Source organism: Podarcis melisellensis (assembly GCF_964234715.1).
Source record: "Podarcis melisellensis genome assembly, chromosome: 2".
Taxonomy (NCBI): Eukaryota; Metazoa; Chordata; class Lepidosauria; order Squamata; family Lacertidae; genus Podarcis; species Podarcis melisellensis.
The window spans coordinates 66,718,062-66,736,021 of NC_138529.1; the positions used below are offsets into that span (position 1 = coordinate 66,718,062).

General features: G+C 46.9%; 1 protein-coding gene across 4 annotated transcripts in view; it reads left to right on the forward strand.

Annotated features, from left to right (window-relative positions):
* CDHR2 (cadherin related family member 2) overlaps positions 1–15,390 on the forward strand; it is a 28,212-nt gene extending 12,822 nt beyond the window's left edge. For 2 of the 4 annotated variants that reach the window (XM_081900989.1, XM_081900991.1), the window contains 23 exons: positions 892–967; positions 1,814–1,920; positions 2,026–2,259; positions 2,999–3,154; positions 3,643–3,810; positions 4,015–4,076; positions 4,214–4,454; positions 4,714–4,953; positions 5,440–5,509; positions 6,239–6,853; positions 7,893–7,964; positions 8,480–8,529; positions 9,020–9,171; positions 9,652–9,754; positions 9,849–9,937; positions 10,248–10,331; positions 10,725–10,802; positions 11,568–11,628; positions 12,031–12,155; positions 12,843–12,956; positions 13,550–13,624; positions 13,954–14,017; positions 14,878–15,390. In XM_081900989.1, coding sequence (XP_081757115.1) covers positions 892–967; positions 1,814–1,920; positions 2,026–2,259; positions 2,999–3,154; positions 3,643–3,810; positions 4,015–4,076; positions 4,214–4,454; positions 4,714–4,953; positions 5,440–5,509; positions 6,239–6,853; positions 7,893–7,964; positions 8,480–8,529; positions 9,020–9,171; positions 9,652–9,754; positions 9,849–9,937; positions 10,248–10,331; positions 10,725–10,802; positions 11,568–11,628; positions 12,031–12,155; positions 12,843–12,956; positions 13,550–13,624; positions 13,954–14,017; positions 14,878–15,033 — 3,192 coding nt within the window. In that variant the 3' untranslated portion in view covers positions 15,034–15,390. Of the gene's footprint in view, positions 1–891; positions 968–1,813; positions 1,921–2,025; positions 2,260–2,998; positions 3,155–3,642; positions 3,811–4,014; positions 4,077–4,213; positions 4,455–4,713; positions 4,954–5,439; positions 5,510–6,238; positions 6,854–7,892; positions 7,965–8,479; positions 8,530–9,019; positions 9,172–9,651; positions 9,755–9,848; positions 9,938–10,247; positions 10,332–10,724; positions 10,803–11,567; positions 11,629–12,030; positions 12,156–12,842; positions 12,957–13,549; positions 13,625–13,953; positions 14,018–14,877 lie in introns of those variants that run through there. The other 2 variants (XM_081900990.1, XM_081900992.1) reach the window with 2 other exon arrangements.
* The last annotated feature ends 2,570 nt before the right edge of the window (positions 15,391–17,960 follow it).

Consider the following 17,960-nt stretch of genomic DNA (forward strand, 5'->3'; position numbering starts at 1 on the left):
AATCATTCAACATTAAAAAAAACCTTCGCTATCTGGGATTGCCTTCAGACAACTTGGTGGTTGGATAACTCCATACCCTCCAACATTTCTACAATGAAAATAAGGACATCCTAAGGAAATACAGCACGGGACATTCCGAAATCAAATCAGAAACCGGAACGGCTTCTCTAAATCAGAGATGTCCCTGGAAAATAGGGACACTTGGGGAGTCTGGAACTTAGGAACACAGGAAGCTGCCTTATATTGAGTCAGACCCACTGGCCCATCTAGCTCAGTATTGTCTGCACTGACTGGCAGCAACTCTCCAGGCTTTCAGACATATTGGTCTCTCTCAGCCTTACCTGGAGATAGATAGATAGATAGATAGATAGATAGATAGATAGATAGATAGATGATAGATAGATGATAGATATATTTTTAAAACTCTGTTTATATGCTGCTGTAATATAAAGATATAGCACAGCAGTTTACAGCAATATAAAAACATTAAATTAAGCAATAAAGTAATAAAAAGTTAAAAACAAGTTAAAAGCAAATATAAATTTGAAACAAACATCAATAGACCATTATGGGGAATGTACTCATAATTGCCTGCATAGGCCTAGTGGAGCAGAAAAATTTTCAGCAAGTGTTTAAAAGTTGGCACAGAAGGTGACCAAAGATGCTCCTGCAGATAATCTCAGCAATCACTCTGGAATACAAGGGTGCAGGCTATCCCTGAGGGACCCTGTACCCAAGTAGTTGAGATGTCGAGGACTGAATGTGGGGCCTTCTGCTTGCAAGGCAGATGCTCTGCCACTGAGCTACGGACCTCAAGGCCTGTCCTTTCCCTACTCAGTGGGGGCTGGTACAAAGCAGGCCCAGCACTCACTGGCCATTTCCTCATCCTAGGGCACATCAGTGGTGAAGGTGCAGGCCATTGACCAGGACAAGAATGTGAATGACATCATCGATTACAGCATCATCAGTGAGTGATGGAAGGGTGGATCAGGGCACAGTGGGCCATGAAGTGTGCAGACGGTACTTAGAGTTCCTGAGATCCTGTATCTCTCTTTGTGTGTAGGTGGTTTATGTAATGCCGGGCGGTGCTGAGGAGGTGATTGATAGGGTACCAACAATGAGGGAGGGAAAGGCCAAAGAACAAATGGGCTGACAGCTCGTAGCAAATGGTGAAAGGTCTGCACAGCAGTTTAGATGTTCTTTCTGTTCCAGTGGATCACTCAAGCTCTTCCCACTGAGACTGACAGTATAAGCAGCCATAATGAGCTACCATGGGCTGGTAGCTACATCCATGGTACCACAACCCATCAGGTTGTGTTGGTGATTTAAAGTTGTAAGGTAAAGGTGAAGGATCCCTGACAGTTAAGTCCAGTTGCGAACGACTCTGGGGTTGAAGTGTTCATCTCGCTTTATTGGCTGAGGGAGCCGATGTTTGTATGCAGACAGTTTTTCTGGGTCATGTGGCCGGCATGACTAAGCAGCTTCTGGCGAAACCAGAGCAGTGCATGGAAACGCCATTTACCTTCCCGCCGGAGCTGTACCTATTTATCTCCTTGCACTTTGACATGCTTTTGAACTGCTAGGTGGGCAGGAGCTGGGACTGAACAACAGGAGCTCCCCCCATTGCGGGGATTCGAACCATCGGCCTTCCGATTGGCAAGCCCAAGGCTCAGTGGTTTATACCACAGTGCCACCCGTGTCCTGATTTATAGTTGTGTCTATGTAGAAAGCAGCATGACTGGGGCTCCACTCCAGTGTGGTTGATGACATGTGTCCCTACTCCTACCCCACCATTCTTTTCCCTCTGCCCTAGCTGCCACTAGCTTGTTCACAATCAACAATGCCACAGGAGTCATTACTGTGAGCGGCCACCTGGACCGAGAGGGCATTCCAGGTGAAGAGGTGCAGCTGCAGGTTGTGGTGAGTAGCAGGCAGTTGTGGGAAGTGGTAGATCTTTCTGCCCCCCCCGTCCCCCGTCCAAGGCCTCAGTTTCTCTCTCTTTCTCTCTCTTGCTTCATTTCTCAGGCTCGGGAACGAAACCTCAACATTTACCAGCAGGTGGCGCAAGTGAACACCACTGTGACCATCCAGGTCACTGACATAAATGACAACAAGCCTCAGTTCTATCTGTGCGAGGACTACGCAACCTGTGACTTCACAGGCCCGCCAGAGGGTGACTTTTCCGGTGAGGTTGAGGAACACGCTTCTTCCAGAACACCTGTGGCTGGCCTCAATATTGTGGCCTATGATCCTGACAAGGTGAGCAGGAGAGGAGAGTCTGTGAGGCTTTGTGTGGGTGAGATGCAAAGCTCAAAGGACAAGGAGATACCAGGAATGATTGATGCCAGTGCTATCCTGGGATGCTGCTCCCCTTTTTGCCTATAACTAGCATGTTAGCGTTGGGCCATTTATATCATGCAGTGGGAAGATGGCTCCTTATGATTTTTGACAAGCATCTGCATCACTATAGAAGGAAAACAGGTGAAGATGGAGTATAACTCAAAACATAAGCCAAAGGTCAATCTAAAATGTCTCATCCCATATTGTAAGATGTTAAAAGTATATTCAGTAGTGTGCCACAGTCGGTCCAAGACCATTTGTAATGTTCTTCAATAAGAAATTTATATGGAGAATATACTATGTCAACAACTGTAGTATTTTAGCTACTGGAAAATTCAAGGGTAGGTGGTCCTAACACAGTTCTGTAGCTGCTATCTCCTATTTCCAGTCTAGGGCAAAAGACTGTAATATATCATTTTATGTGCCTCCGTGTGTGTATGTGTGTAGCATACGTGTAGCCAGTATGCACATTAATTATTATTATTATTATTATTATTATTATTATTATTATTATTATTTGTGTGTGGTCTGTGTGGGTGCATGAGAGTGTGAGTGGGGGTAGGGGGATGACGGATGGTTACTTTTGCTTTGGCCATGCTGAGCACTGGAAGGCTGGCCTGTTTGATTATCCGAGCTCCCTGACTTCTTCCCTGAACAGGGCTCCAATGGCACCTTCCAGCTGTCCCTGCGGGGTCCAGATGCGTTTGCATTTTCAGTCTCACCCCGGAAAATCGTGAATGAAGGCACCGTTCAGGTCCTTGTAAGCAATTCAAGTCTTGTGGACTACGAAAAGACACCTACTATGACTGTGGAGGTGAGTGAAACAAGGGTCAGGGAGAGTCCCATTCCCTTCCTGCCAAGAACTGGGATCTTAACTCAGCCGTTTGTTCGCTAAAAGTAACTGAATCTCCTTCTAGGCCATTTCAGTGTAGAAGTGAGGATTATGATCAGACACCCCAGAAGGTAGCTCATTCTGCTGTCTGCTCAGAGCCTGAAGCCATCAGGCTGTGTGGGAACTGTGTGGTTAGCACTGTGTGACTGACCATCTTCTTGTAGAATCAAAGCATCCCCACCAGCTCTGGATTCTCATCAAGTATGAGCATCCTATTATACCTGGCTGGCTGCCAAGGAAATAGGCCCACGATGTAGACAGTCTTTGAAGCCCGGAAGACCCTGTTTAGTTCCTTCCCACAAAAGGCGGCAGCATGGAGTTTAATAAGAGTCACTCTGAAGCCACTTCTGCCCCCATGACCGTGACCATGCTTGGGCTGAGGTTTACTTGGCTCCTTCTAATCCTGGCAGATTGTAGCAAATGACACTGGAAGGGACACCGATTGCTGCTCCTTTGCTATGGTCACCATCAATCTCACGGATATCAATGACCACAGACCTGAGTTCAACCAGAGCGAGTACAAACTTTACGTACTGGAGGAGAGTCCACCTGGCACCGTTGTCTCATCTAACATCACGGTAAGCAAGTTCCGCAGCTGCCTTGGGACCAGGAGGTAGGGGCAGAGAACTCTCTGTCTGTGTCATCAGAAGGACCTATTCTCTGTGATGTGGCCAGGTGCTTCATGCCTATGTTGAGAAGCAGGCATCTTGGGCTTCCTCCACACCCCCAATGGGGAAGTCAATTAAAAATAACAGTCAATTTGATCCTTCTGCTCTCTGCAGGCTACTGATCCAGACAGTGGAAAGTATGGAGAGATCACCTACTATCTGCTTCCTCAGAGCATGTATGTACATGGGATTGCTAGAGAGACGGGGGGGGGGGGGGGAGGAACAAGGAGAGCATTGTGGTGTAGGCCTACTTTTGCTGGGAGAGAACTAGAATATCTCAAAACTAAGGATGTGTCTTTTTTCTGTTATGCAGCCATTCCACGTTCACAGTGAATGCAACAAGCGGGGCAGTGTTAGTGGAGAATGGCTCTAATCTGGATTGGGGAAAGCGTGCTGTCTATTATGCCACCTTGCAGGCAGTGGATGGGGGAGGTCTGTCTGGATCCACACAGCTGGAGATCACAGTAGTTGACATCAACAACAACCCTCCAGTTGTGGTGGGCTCCTACAATGTCTTTGTCACGGAGGGCCAAGAAACCCGTGTCCAGATCCAGGTAATTTCAAGGCAACATTTCCTCCTTTATTGGGCCTCTTTCCAAATTAGGCTGCTGTGCACTTTAAAGGAGTAGCCCTGGCATGATTTACTCATGGGACAACAAGTAATTACTTACTCCTAGTACATGCACCTGAAAGTTTATGTGGCAGGAGACACCTTCACATTTAGGGCTCACCCACACTTCCCATTTGGCCGAAGCAAGCAGGATCTTACTTCTTCTCATTGTTGGCTGAAAATTCCCTCAACTCACTTCCCAGGCCACCGACCAGGACGATCCAGAGACCAATAATAGCCGCTTGCAGTTTGAGATTGTGCCTGGCGAATTCAGCAGCAACTTCACTATCGACCCGAACACAGGAGTGCTGAGCAGTGAAGGGCCCTTGGACCGAGAAGCCATCCCTGCAGAGATGGAGGGCAAGATGGCGGTGACACTCCTTGTGCATGACTTGGGCATCCCTCAGTTGAACAACACAGTGAACGTCACCTTCATCGTGGAGGTAATGGTGCACCCTGTCAGGGCTCTGGAAAAAGGAGACTAATGCATAAAGAGGCACATTAGGCCCTGCTCAGGTAAGCTGAGCCAGGTTCCAAAGTGTCTGTAGGTGATGGAAACAGGCACCCTAAAAGTGTGTGTTTTGTGGCAGATGGCTAACCCATGGTATTGGGGTCTCAGAAACTGTGTCATCCCTGCTCTGTCATTGCTGTGAGGATGCCCTCTATTATCTCGAGTACAGATGAAGCTGCCTTAGACTGAATCAAATCATTGGTCCATTGAGCTCTGTGTGTCTACACTGACTGGCAGCAGCTCTCCGGGGATTCAGGCAGGGTTCTGTCTCTCAACGCTCCTTGGAGATGCCGGGGAATTGAACCTGAGACCTTCTGCATGCAAGGCAGATAATCTACCACTGAGCTATAGCCCTTCCCCTAAGTGGATGCTTGGATGTGGAATTGCCCCATTACCAGTTTCCCCCTTTTCTCTTTAGGACATAAATGACAACGCACCCAGATTCAACAGCTCCTTTTATGAATTTTCCATTCCAGAGGGCTTGAAAGGTACGGTGAGCCAGTGATCTTTAGTCCAGAGTGGAAAGGAACTAGGATTAACCTGGGACAACAACATGATGCAACAAGAGAGTCTGGCAACAGTGGCGGACCTTGGGGTCTCAAATTTCAGTAGCCTCCAATGCAATGCCAAAATTTGGTGCCCTCCCTTCCATTCTACATCATAGTTGTGCTGCCCCCTGAGGCACTCTGAGGCTCTGCACTCAATGCGCCCAAACCTGTCACTCTTCCCTGAATCTGCCTCTGTTGACAAAAATAGTATGCACAACAAATAGGGGGACCCAACTTATATCTAAATAATACCTGCATTGTACTAATAGGTTTTCGACCATATATAAAAACATTATCTGTTTTGGCAAGCAGTCTTTTTCAAGTTCTTACAGATAAATGATAACTTCTTCTTCCTTTGGCAGAGTGGGATTTCCTTAGGAAATTATAAATTATCATTTATCTGTAGAAATTTGAAAAATCAACCAACCCCTACTTGCTAAAACAGATGTTTTACCAGTGATCTGTAGTATTTATTGCATTGATTAGCAGTGGGGAACAGGAAGATGTGGCAAGGCATTAAACAGGAAGCATACAATGGCTTTTCCTAGTTAGGTGTTGCTTTTCATGAGCATTAGAAGTGTAGAGGTTGCATTGCTTTTAAAGATATGTGGGGCTGTGGCAATGTGGTGAAAATGTTGTTATTCTTTCTAACTAACCTTCCATCTCCAGGTGTCTTTGTGGGGAGTGTGGAGGCTACCGATGCTGATCAAACAGTGATAAACAACCGTATCTCATTCTACATTGTAAGCAGCGCAGGTTCAAATAACTTTATGGTGCGTTCAAATCGCCTTGGCTCTGGCTGGTACCAGGGGATCTTGAATCTGGACTCCGATGTTGCTCTTGACTATGATCGGCTGCAGCAGAAGTTCTTCAATCTGACTGTGCAGGCGGAAAATTCAGACTTTGGGGGGATCGTGGAAGCTGTCACCGCTGTGGTGAGGGTGAACGTGCTGGATGTCAACGACGAGTCCCCAACCATTGAGCCATCTCCACCACGAGACATTGAAGTTTTGGAGAACGTCACCCTGCATGAGTTAGTTGTCACGCTAAATGCCACCGACATGGACACCAACCACTCGCTGGTATTCCAGGAGTTAGCTGTAGCCTGCTTCAATCATTCAGTCAATGTGGGCAACGTGTGCCGGGAGTGGTTCCTTCTGGAGCCCAATGGCTCAATTTTTGTGAATAGTTTGGAGATAGACTATGAGGCCTGTGACCTGGTGGAGCTCACATTGCGTGTTAAGGATGAGTTCACTGAGAAGGGAGACCCCTTCAGTGGAAATGGTAAGGCATTAGGATGAAGACTTGGGTCTGCATCCCCTCCGAATCCTGAGCTTTACAGCTTCCTTCCTTTTCTCCATCAGTCCTACTTTCTCTTTGTGGCTAGGATGTAGCATTAGGTCCTAGCTGGAGATGCTTCAGGGAGCCATGCTTGTTGGGTAATGGAAATACCATATGCTCCAGTCCCAGCCTCCCCTCAGAGGCAGCGTGCATTGTATATAGAAAGGTTGCTGAAGGAAATGAGTCAGTTAGTACCCGGGTAAACTTTCCAGAGTCTCATCTACCTTGTTGCACAGTTGACTTAAAAAAACATGTTGTCATTGCATGAGGAAGCAGCTAAGTGTGATGGTGGCACAACAACTCAACCTGTGTTCTGCTGGGGTTTTTTAAATAAAGCACAGGGTCCTAGACTGGGGAGATTATGGAGGGGGAGGGGCTGAATTTCCACCACCTGCACTTCTCCTCCTCCCAACCCCAAATTGTCTGCAGCCATTTTTCTCCCAGCAGGGGTTACTCGTGGTTCAGGAGGCCCACTGGGAGAAATATGGCTATAGAGAACCTGTTTTAGAGGGGAATGCATGGTTGAAAGGATCCCATTCACATTTTCTGTCCCCGCAAGCTATCTCTTTAAGTATCTGCCCTGATCCCCATTCTTTTAGATGGATTTAGTGAGTAAGTGGTTGAACACTAGGTTCTGGCAATGAAAGGACTTAATTGCCATAAGCTTATTTTCTTATCTCTGTGGTTCTGCTGCTATTGCATCTACTTTGGATCTACTTTGTGGGAGGAATGTCATCGCTAATCTGGTCCCAGCATCTTCACAGCTGGAGGTTCCTTAGCACTGTAGAATGGAGGCAACAGAACAGTGAACTAATTTAGTAAGCTACACGAATGGGCTGTTTGTTGAAGGATTTGAGAGACAAACCTTGATAGGTGATGCAGTACAGTATTGTGTTCCTCACTGGGAGCAGGGTGGAGTCTGCAGAGCCACTTCAGTCAGTAACTAGTGCCTCCTCTGTTGTGCCTTTTCTTCTTCCTGCAGAGACTCTGAGAATCTTAATCATGGATGTGAATGACAACCCACCAGTGTTTGTAGAAAGCACCACCGCCTTTGGTGAGAGCAATATATGCAAGAGAACTGTGCCGCTACTGCCCCCTAATGGATAGATGGGTAGATGGTGGTATATGAGAGACTTCATCAAAGATTCTCCTCCAGCTTTGTCTTCTTTTGATAGAAATTCCTCTTGCCTGCTCTTTTAGGCTGAGATAATTGGAGCCCCCCCAATGAATTAAAAGGATATAAATAAAATTTATTATTATTATTATTATTATTATTATTATTATTATTATTATTATTATTTATTATTATTATTAAAAGCAATCGTAGCTCTCAGAAAGCTCCTTCTTCCATAAGAAGGGTATCCTTTCCTCCTCCAGTAGTGTCAAATAGCCAATCTTCCCCAATCAATTGTTAAGGGAGGAGCAGCTGGTTGCCTTCCTGTCTAACATTAGCCAGGACAAAGGAAGCTGGAGCTAGAAGCGAGAGCAAGCTCCTAGGAAAGACCTCTGTTCAGCATGCCCTGCTCTTTGGCACCCATTCTTTGGTCTGTATCTGGTGTTTTGTTGCAGTGATAATCCCAGAAGTCTCTTCTGTGAACCAGCAGGTGGCTGTGGTCAAGGTGAGAGAATGCAATGTAGAGGCACATGTGTGTATAGGTGTGTACTCATTTGGGAACACAGTGTTATGTATTCTGTGGTCTGTGTTTGCCTGAGCTTGAGTCTGGACTAAGGATTCTGAGCTCCTGTGTTCCAATTCAATACATTATGTCCAATCACAGAACATTTCAGGATTTGGGCCTCTGCCATTGGCCCTTGAACTCTGAGTCGTGATTCGCAGCTTGAAAGTTTAGGCAGCCAATCATGTTGGGAGTGGGAGTGGCCCAGGGTTTCAGGAATGTATATAAGCTGTTGCTTTGCCCCTGTATCCCAGTTATGTAGTTCAATTAAGGTTCTTGCTGTTATCACTGTGTCTTGCCTCGTGGGAACCTACCTACACTTCACACAGCTCCTTCCTTGTGGTGAGAACTGACTCCTAGTTCCCACAGGCTATGTGATGTGGGGTAGTTCAAAGAAGCAGCAACAATAGTGTCCTCCTCCTCCTCCTTCCAGGCTAACGATTCTGATTCGGGTGTGAACAGAGTGATTTCATTTGCCATCTCCAGGGTACTTTTCATCCCAGACAATGGACCTGAGCAGATCCGTGAAAATCTTTTCAAAGTGGAGACAACAGCAGAGAAGGACCTCTACATTGGGAGCATCCAGTAATTGATGGGGTTTTGTTGTCTGGGAGCTTTGTGGAGACCACAAGGGTTGCCACTGTATTGACAGGGAGAGAAAATCCAGGAAGAATGGAAGCCAAGAGGAAAGTGTAGCATTGCCAGTCATTTGATCTTGGGGAAATTCTGATAATAGCTTGAGCATGACCAATGCAGCTATACTCCTGGCATCCTATCTAGAAAGAGAGTGTTGCTTCTCAGCACAGTGATAGCAAAATAGGTGGCTTAAATGTTAACACTAGCCTCTCACTTTCTCCTGTTCTGGGTCTAATACTTCAGTATAAATTCCAGTTTAGTACATGTTTTATCTGGCGTCCCTGTGATCTATCCCCAAACTTGGAGCAGTGTCCTAAGGGCCATATGCACAGACAGGGCATTGTGGAACTAGGGGCTGGTCTGTCCCTGTACAGACTCTGGGATCAGGAACTCTCAGTCCCTCTGATATCAACTCCTCTGTTTCTGCAGAGTCGCCAGCAGCCTTGACAGTTCATTGAAGGGTCAGTATCGGGTGACAGTGGAAGCCAAGGACCACGGGAACCCTCCACTGTATTCCTCAGTATCACTGGACGTAAGACAGCTTTCTGATCTACCCAGATTCCTTTTGCAATGCAGACATTCACCATGGCTTTCTTCTGAAAACATTTGCCTCTCTCTTTCTCCAGATCTACACCGTCGACCAGAGCTACCGTGTCCGGCTGGTGTTTGATTCCTCCTTGCAGGACGTGCAGTCTAATTCGGATGAAATCAATGTGTATGGCATCTTTCCCTTCCCTTGAGTGGGTTGATCCAGGGACATATCTATTGTATTGCAATTTGAATTCCATGGAAAATACAACATAAGAAGCACTGCAAATATAATTAAAAACTGAGGGCTTTGTGTGCGCTAACAATTCCTATTCCGCTAATGTTTTCAGATCTAAAGCCGGATTCTGAAACTTACTGGCACCATTACTATCTCATGTCCCAGGGTGCAGGGCAAGCCATGCAGCACAGAGGAGCCGACCCCTGAACATGAAGTTAAAGAGACACTTAGAGACACTCATTTTCTGTGCTTCTTCCAGGGCTCTGACGATAGCTACCCAAGCAACTGTCTATGTAGCAAACATCAGGTCCATTGAGGATTCCGGGAGCTCCAGATCTGACAGGTGACTGGGACAGAACAAGATGAAAGGAAATGAGTGAAGCTAAAGGGAAGACAGTAGTGCCTGAGAAGCATGAACAAAGGGGGAAGTACTTGTGATGCTTGCATCTATGGCTGGACACAGGCATAGGAAGTATGCTGGTAGGAAGTATGTTTGAATGTCTGTAGAGTAAATGGAGAGGGGTAAAGAATATTTGAGGATTCATGTCCTCCTTGAGGTTCCAAGCACTAAGGTTGCATGTAGCCAGTGTGACAGGTGATGTTGTTGACTCTGTAGTGCTGATTCATTAGGGATTGGCTGTGTTTGCAAAGCCAGTCAGGTTACCCAATAATTCCCTGGGGGTTGGCTCTTTGATCAGTAAAAGGTCTAGGAACATCACCATCTCAACTCCTCTAGGGCTGTGGCGAAGACAGCAATGGAGGCCTATTTCGTCTATAGCAATGGCACAGCTCTGATGCCCGGAGAAGTACGCACGTAAGTGATGCATCACGGTGGAGCTGGGCTGGGTTGAGGCCTTCCCCAACCTGGTGCCCTCCAGATTAAAGCATTGTAGTCTAAAACAAATCCCATCATCCCTGACCATTGGCCAGACTAGCTGGGGCTGATGGGAGTTGAAGTCCAAAATATCTGGAGAGTGCCAGGTTAGGGAAGGCTGAGCTTAAGAGCATGGGTAGGAGGAAAGAGGGGAGTATCAGAAAGGGGAAATGTGCATCTGCTCTGGCAGAAGTTTGCATGGCAAGGAAGTATTTGAATTATGAGGATGGCTGACCCCCTCTGACTTAAACCCAGTTTGAATGAAATCATAGCCCTCCCCAGGTCTTCTAAAACTAGTAGTTAAGAGGCCAGGCTCCCTCTTCCCCCCACTCCCAGTAATTTGAATCGTGGGGAAAGTTTCCCCTTGAGATGTAGTGATGGCCACCAATTTGGATGGCTATAAAGAAGCACTAGCCAAATTCATGGAGGTTAAGGCTATCAGTGTCTACTAGCCACTCCAATGGCTGTGTTCCATCCCCACCGTCAGATGCAACAGACCTCTTTATACCAGTTGCTAGGAGTCCCAACTGGGCAGGAGAGTCCTGTTGAACTCATTGTCATTCTCCTGCTTGTAGGTTTCTTATGAGTATCTGGTTGACCCCTGTGAGAACAGGATGCTGGACTAAATGGGCCTTTGGCCTGATCCAGCAGGGCTTCTTATATCCCAAGGAACACTTCATGGACACCTTTCTGTCTTCTTTCCAGACTCATCCAGAGAAACCCTGGGGAACTCTCTCGGTTGCTCAAGCTTGGCCTATCCATCATTGTGAGTGCACATTTCCTGCTCATACTCCCAAACACTGAGGAGCAGCTTTAGGGTCTCTTTGAAGTAAGGCGGCAGTGGTGGGATTTGTCAAAGCTCAAACAGGAGAGCTCTGTCGGAATGGGTGCATCGGAGGCTTGGTGTGTGCCCCTGGCAAGACAGCAAGCTCTACCTTGCCAGGGCAAGTGAGAGGGCCATGGGAGAGATTGTGTGGCTGGAGCCAATGCTGGTGGAGAAACGGGCACCCTGGCAGAATGGCATGCTGGAAGCCAATCTTGCACCACAGCTGGGACTGGCATAGAGAGGCTGTGTGCACTGAGGCTGTAGCCAGGGCATAACTGAAACATTATGTTGTAGACACGGGTGCTTGCTGAGCCAGTGTAGTGATACTCTTGTGTATCCCAGGGCCCTGTGGAGGTGACGCAGTCCAACAAGGAGAATGAGCTGTTCGCTGTCATTGCAGGGCTGGCTGTGGCTGCGCTTGTTATCCTCATCGTCATGATCCTGATAATCATAGGCATGAGGAAAAGGTACAAAAGCGCCCTTCCCCTTATTATGGCAGGTATACGAACGTACTTGCTGCAGCTGGTTCAACGCTGCCTCTATTTGTTTCTGCACACTCAACAAAAAAGGGGCTGGTGTATTATTAAGGGTTTTTTTGTGGGGGGGTGGACAGGTTTGTTGCTGTTACTGCTTTTTTTTGTCTATTTCATGTTATGATCTGTGTGGAAATGGTTTGCTTTTTGATTGTTTGATGTGTTTGTTATGTAATTATGTATTTTTTCATGTTGTAAGCCACTCGAGCATGGTTTTAAATGTGGAAAGGCGGCATACAAATGAAATTCTATATGTATGTACACATGCAGCACTGCATCAGCACCTTCCCAAAAGCCAGCATAGCCTGCATCCCTCACGTGGTTCCACCATTCTGCTATTCCACATGCTTGGTTTTGTGGCATTCTCGTGGTAGGGCAGCATGTTCCCTGGCCTGACCAATAGCCATGATGGCTAAGTACTACTTGCAGAGGGAGAGTACCTTTGAATACTAGCTGTTGGAGATCATATGTGGTGGGAGTGTTGGCCATGCCCTAATTGAGGGCTTCCCATGGGCATCTGGTTGCCTATGGTGGGAACAGGATGCTGGGCTCAATAGGCCTTTGGTCTTCTCCAGCAGGGCTCTTCTCAGGTTGTTCACTCTTTCTCATTTCTTTTTGCAGTTATGTGAGGAAGCTGAGGGCCTTAAAAGCCCTGAAGATGGCTTCAAAGTTCTCACCTGGTGACGTGGTACAGGGGCCCACTATCCCTGGGACCAACAGATACAACACAGAAGGGTATGCTTTTGGGGTGGGGCAAGGTTTGCCCTAGCAAAAGGGGTGTATCCTGGATTGACCCGTGGAGGGGCAAAATCAGGAAGAAACGTAAGCGTGTGCCTGCCTCCTAGTAGACCCCATGCCCTTTAGTTATTCAAATTTGTGTTGTTAAACTCCATGTGCTGAACTGGTCCTGTACTGAATTTGCAATGACAGAAGTATGTCCAAAATCTCCAGACAAATTCAGAAAAGGATTGATCTGTGGCTATACAGTGGAAAGGATTGGATTTGATGCCCAGGGGGATATCCATATTTTTAGCCAGTTACTAGTGAATTTCCTTCTTAGAAATGTCAAACTCTGCTGTACATGGGTAAGCAAAATTAAGGCGGAAGCTGCTAGTAGCCTTGACTATAGGTGATACACATTTTGTGCAACACCACAAGGCTGTTGCTGCACTGTGTGCATCACACTGATAATTGTTATCAATTATGCATTGCATGTGATTTTGTTGCCTGTCTGGCACTCTGTGCTGTCTAGTCAGCTGAATGATAAGATTCTGGTGGGCTGAATTTGTAGCGATTAAGAAACTCACCACTGGACTATTCTTCTTCAGGGCTAACCCCGTGCTTGGTTTCTCCTTGTACCCCTCCCTGGACCTGGAGGAAAACGCCAGCTCTGAAGTGGCCAGGTATGCCTACGAATCCTGTCTTTCAGTCTCAACTCCTGTGTATGAACCAGGTCATGATTGAATGAATGAAACTGACTTGCCCTCCAAAGCCCCTCTTTCATGCATTGCCCCAAAGGTCACATTTGCCATGGGGCTGCTGCCAAAGAACTGAGTTGGCCACACACCCATTGTAATGTTTAGAATGACTAGCCACATAAGGCAAGGCCACCACTTTGCGAGCCCGTTCCCCTCACTTCACATCCCTGGTTCCCGCTGGTGGGGGCATGGAGACTGGCAGCTAGGGGTGACAAAGAGCTCCCTAATCAGCCCATGCTGCTTTCCCTTTACAGCCTGAACTCCCTGGATGAGAACATGGTTGATGCTCCAGAGGTTGCTCCAGCTGCTTACAAAAGGGTGAGGACCCTCAGACCTGTCACTGCCCCACAGGACATTCTCCCAGCCAAAGCATGTTCCTGACATTTGATGATGACGATGACATACCTTTCAACTTTTTATGATGCAAAACCAGGATGCTCATCTTCTGGGGCACGCTCCCGGGCAAGTCATGTGACACATGCCCCTAAAAAGTGCCTCCCTTGTTTCATTTTTCCTTCTCTTTTGAAGAGCCCTGGACTGTTAATCCAAATGCCAGGCAGTGGCCCTTTATGACCACCATCAGGCCACACACCCTGTAGATGACCCAGTGTGACTTTGTCACGAGGCACATTCCAGTCAGGTAACCTATTACTGGTGAACCAGCCATACGTATGTCTTCAAGTTCAGCGAGGCTCTCATGGCGCGTCTCATCTTGCAGCACCACTGTTAGCAGGCCTCACAGGGGCCTTCTCAATCCACTGGGACTGGCAGCAAGAGGTATTGCGCAGGTATTCCGTGTACAGCCACGGAAAGTGCCTTCTACACTACACTTCAAAGGTTTGCTGCAATGTGCTTGGCTCTCTTCAAGTGTAATGATAGGCCTGGAAAGACCCACTACTATGCTGTAGTAGCCTAGCTGCAACGGAGCTAAGATCAAAGGTATGTCAGCAGACACACACCCCAGGCTACCTCTTCAAAGTGGGTCTGCTCTCTCAGACCTGATATTCAGCTTTCACATGCAGAGGTTCAGGTTCCTGCACCACAGGAAATGACTGCTTATGTGGTCAACGCTGCAGTTCTTGGAGTGACAATCCACCCAATAATCCAAGGACACAATGGCAAATAGTACTTTACAACATAGATGGATCATATTCTAATCTCATACTCTTTCATCCCAGCAGGACAAAGCAGATGCTGTACACCAGGCAAATGGCCAGAATGAGCCACTGAAAGCTGCCTTAGAAAGCCACAAGAAAGACAAACCAGAGCAACCGGGACACACCAAGCAGTCTTTTACCTTCGACAACACCTCTTTGGACACCAGTGATCTCTGATCACACTCTGCTTCCTCCTGGCAGAGGAAGAGACACTTATGAGCAGGACTTGTATAGCAACATTGGCTCAGAGACATTGAGCCAGCAACTGTAAAGAAACTCACTGGGAATCCTTTTTAATCCATGACTTATGATTGTCTGCAAGCCTGCATCCTAGGCAGAAGTGAGCCTGGCCCAAACTAGAGAGATCACACTGAAGAAGAAAGTGGAAGAGGTGGTAAGTGCCTACCAGGCTAGGCAACACCAGTGTTTTCATGTGTTCAAAAGGTACGATGCAAAATGGCTTGTGGGTTGTTGTTTTTTAAAAAAACAATCAAGCAGTGTATAAATTTCATGAAATAAATAACATAATAAAAATTCCACCTCTCACAGGAAACAGGGCAGGGAGGGAATGGGGATTTAGAGTATTAGGTTGTATCCAACCGAACCTAGCACTAAGAGACGGTTTGTCAGCACAAGGATTTCTGCTTGCACACTTGGGTGTCCCCCTTCCCTGTGCATCCCCTAAATATGTTCACTCAACACTCTGGATAAGGTTTGGGAAGGGTGCAGGGTATGTGAGAAGGGGGCAAGTTTTGTTGCACAAGTGGAGATGCATGCATTGAATATCACCCAAAGCTACTAATCTCTGGGCATAGAACCTGTGCTGTGCAGTGCTACCACTATCCATGCTAAGGTGATGTATTTTACCTTGTTTTTCAATAAACCATGATAGACTGGTGGCCAGGTAGCACATTCAGCTTCCCATGTATCACCAGTGACAAAATATCAAGCCACTGTCCTGATTCAGCTCCTTGTATCCTGGGCTCACCTTTTCTTTTACTGGGATAATAATCCAAGCTTGAGTATTCCTCTGGAAAACTGTATTGTGGGGTTGTATGGATAGGGCCTATATAGTCCTAGTTGTAACAGCTAAAGTCCTTCCTGATCACCAACTAACTTGCAGCTGCTTTGCAGGTTATTTGCAGTGCCTTTGATATGTGGTTGGGTTCATGGAGAAGCAAATGGGGGAAAGCATTGGAGCAAGACCCAGGATCTGCCTAAGGTATCACCTCTTCACCGTAAGGAAGATGCTAGGTTAGGAGAAAAGTATATTGCCCAGTCAAATGGCAAACATATTAATGATTGCAAACCTAGAAGGGTGCCTCTCCTCTGCTTTTTGCTTGACGGGCATTGTGAGTCTGTTTGGTTAACAGATAAACCCTTTCCCCCACCCTTCAGCCCATAGTCAGTGCTTTCTGAAGTAGGCTTTGAATTGGTTTGCCATTTGCATGGCTGTGTGAAGCATGTGTACCTTCCCAATATATATTCAGCAAATGAGGGAGCGTTTCCCTCACAGTCTGAAATTATTATAGTGGGAAACCGTGGTAAGATGATGAAGCTGCTCAGACAAACAAACAGCATCCAGATGAACAGGTGAATGAATTAATGTGTTCTAAGATATGCAAAGGTGTACAAAGCCATGGTCTCTGAGCTTCTATCACCATCTACTGTAAGCTGCAGGGACACAAGCATTTTCTTCAGCTGTGCCAACAGACTTACACCCACTTAAAGACACCGTTGAAGGCAATGCTTCTGAGGCAGCTATTCAGGGAACTGATTTTAGTTACTATGAAAGAGGAGCAAAATGTTATTTATTAAAACTTTACTTTTACTCCCATAGACAGACGCTTGTGGGGTTTTCTGCCTCAGGTGCCAAAATTGGCTGGCTTGGCTGGCTTTGGTCATTATGCACCTTGATGGGAAGAGGGCTCCACCTCAGGCTGCAAAAAGGCTTGAACTGTCCCTGATAAAAGAGCCAGCAAGCCTGGATATGGGGAGGACCACAGATCTCAGCCCCTTTTACAAGCCCCCAAGATATAGCTTTGTGAAAGCCCATCCATGTAGCACTGCGGTGTAGTTCCCCCACCCCCACCCCACAGTAGAGCGAACCTGTTCTGAGCTGGCAACAGACTGTGAAGAAAACAACCCTTCTCCCCTCCAAAGCCCTTGACAAACACAAATAAAGCCCTCTTGGGCAGGGGGCATATTGAGGTGGTTGCTTTTTTTTTTGGAGAAAAAATTTATTATCCAACAGCCAGTTTTACAAGTTTGTACCCTAAACAAATAAAGAAAGGGAGGAGGAGAGAAACCAAAAGGCAAAGTTACTGTCAACAACTCATCATTGCTTGGTACTATAGATCCATATGGCACGTGAACACCATACTGAGAACAGCACACAAGGCAGGGCATAGGAATGGGAAGGGTCCTCGGCAGTTCTGTGAATGGCCCCAGTAACCTGGGGTGGGGGTGGTACTGTCTACATGCTCAGCATCCTACATCCCAGGGATGCTGCCAGCAGTTGGATGCAGGTTTGGGTGCAGATGCCTGCACCTTGTGGCCTGACATTTCTCAGATGGGATGCCTCTTCCCAGCTCCTCACTTTCATGGTTCTAGATGTGCCTCTTGCAGCATAGCGCTGCAGAGTTGGCCAAGTCCCTCTTAAGAAGAATACTGGTGCCAGAAACTCAAGTTTCTCTGTGTGTAGACCTACTAGCATGCCAGATCCACAAGGCACCTAAATTCTTACAGGGCTTGGCTCCCATGTCTTGCAACTGGAAGGCTACTTGTGAGCACTGGGCACTGTAGAAACCCCTCTATGGTCAGTTCCTGTACATGTCTACTTATTCCCAAAGGGGAATTGCAATAGACTGATTCAGAGCTAGGTTTGGGGAGGCAGAGCTCTTGTTAATACAATGACAGTATTGGACCAGTTCTTCCCCCTGTTCCATTTGTGGAAGTGCCTTGAACTGAATTTGGCACGGATGCTTGTGTCGGCCAAGTGAACCAGCACATCGATACCACTCATTGGAACCTGGTTGAGGTGGAGATTGTACAGTACACTCTCGAGAGAGAACAGCCGGAAGTCGTACCTCTTCTTGCAGACA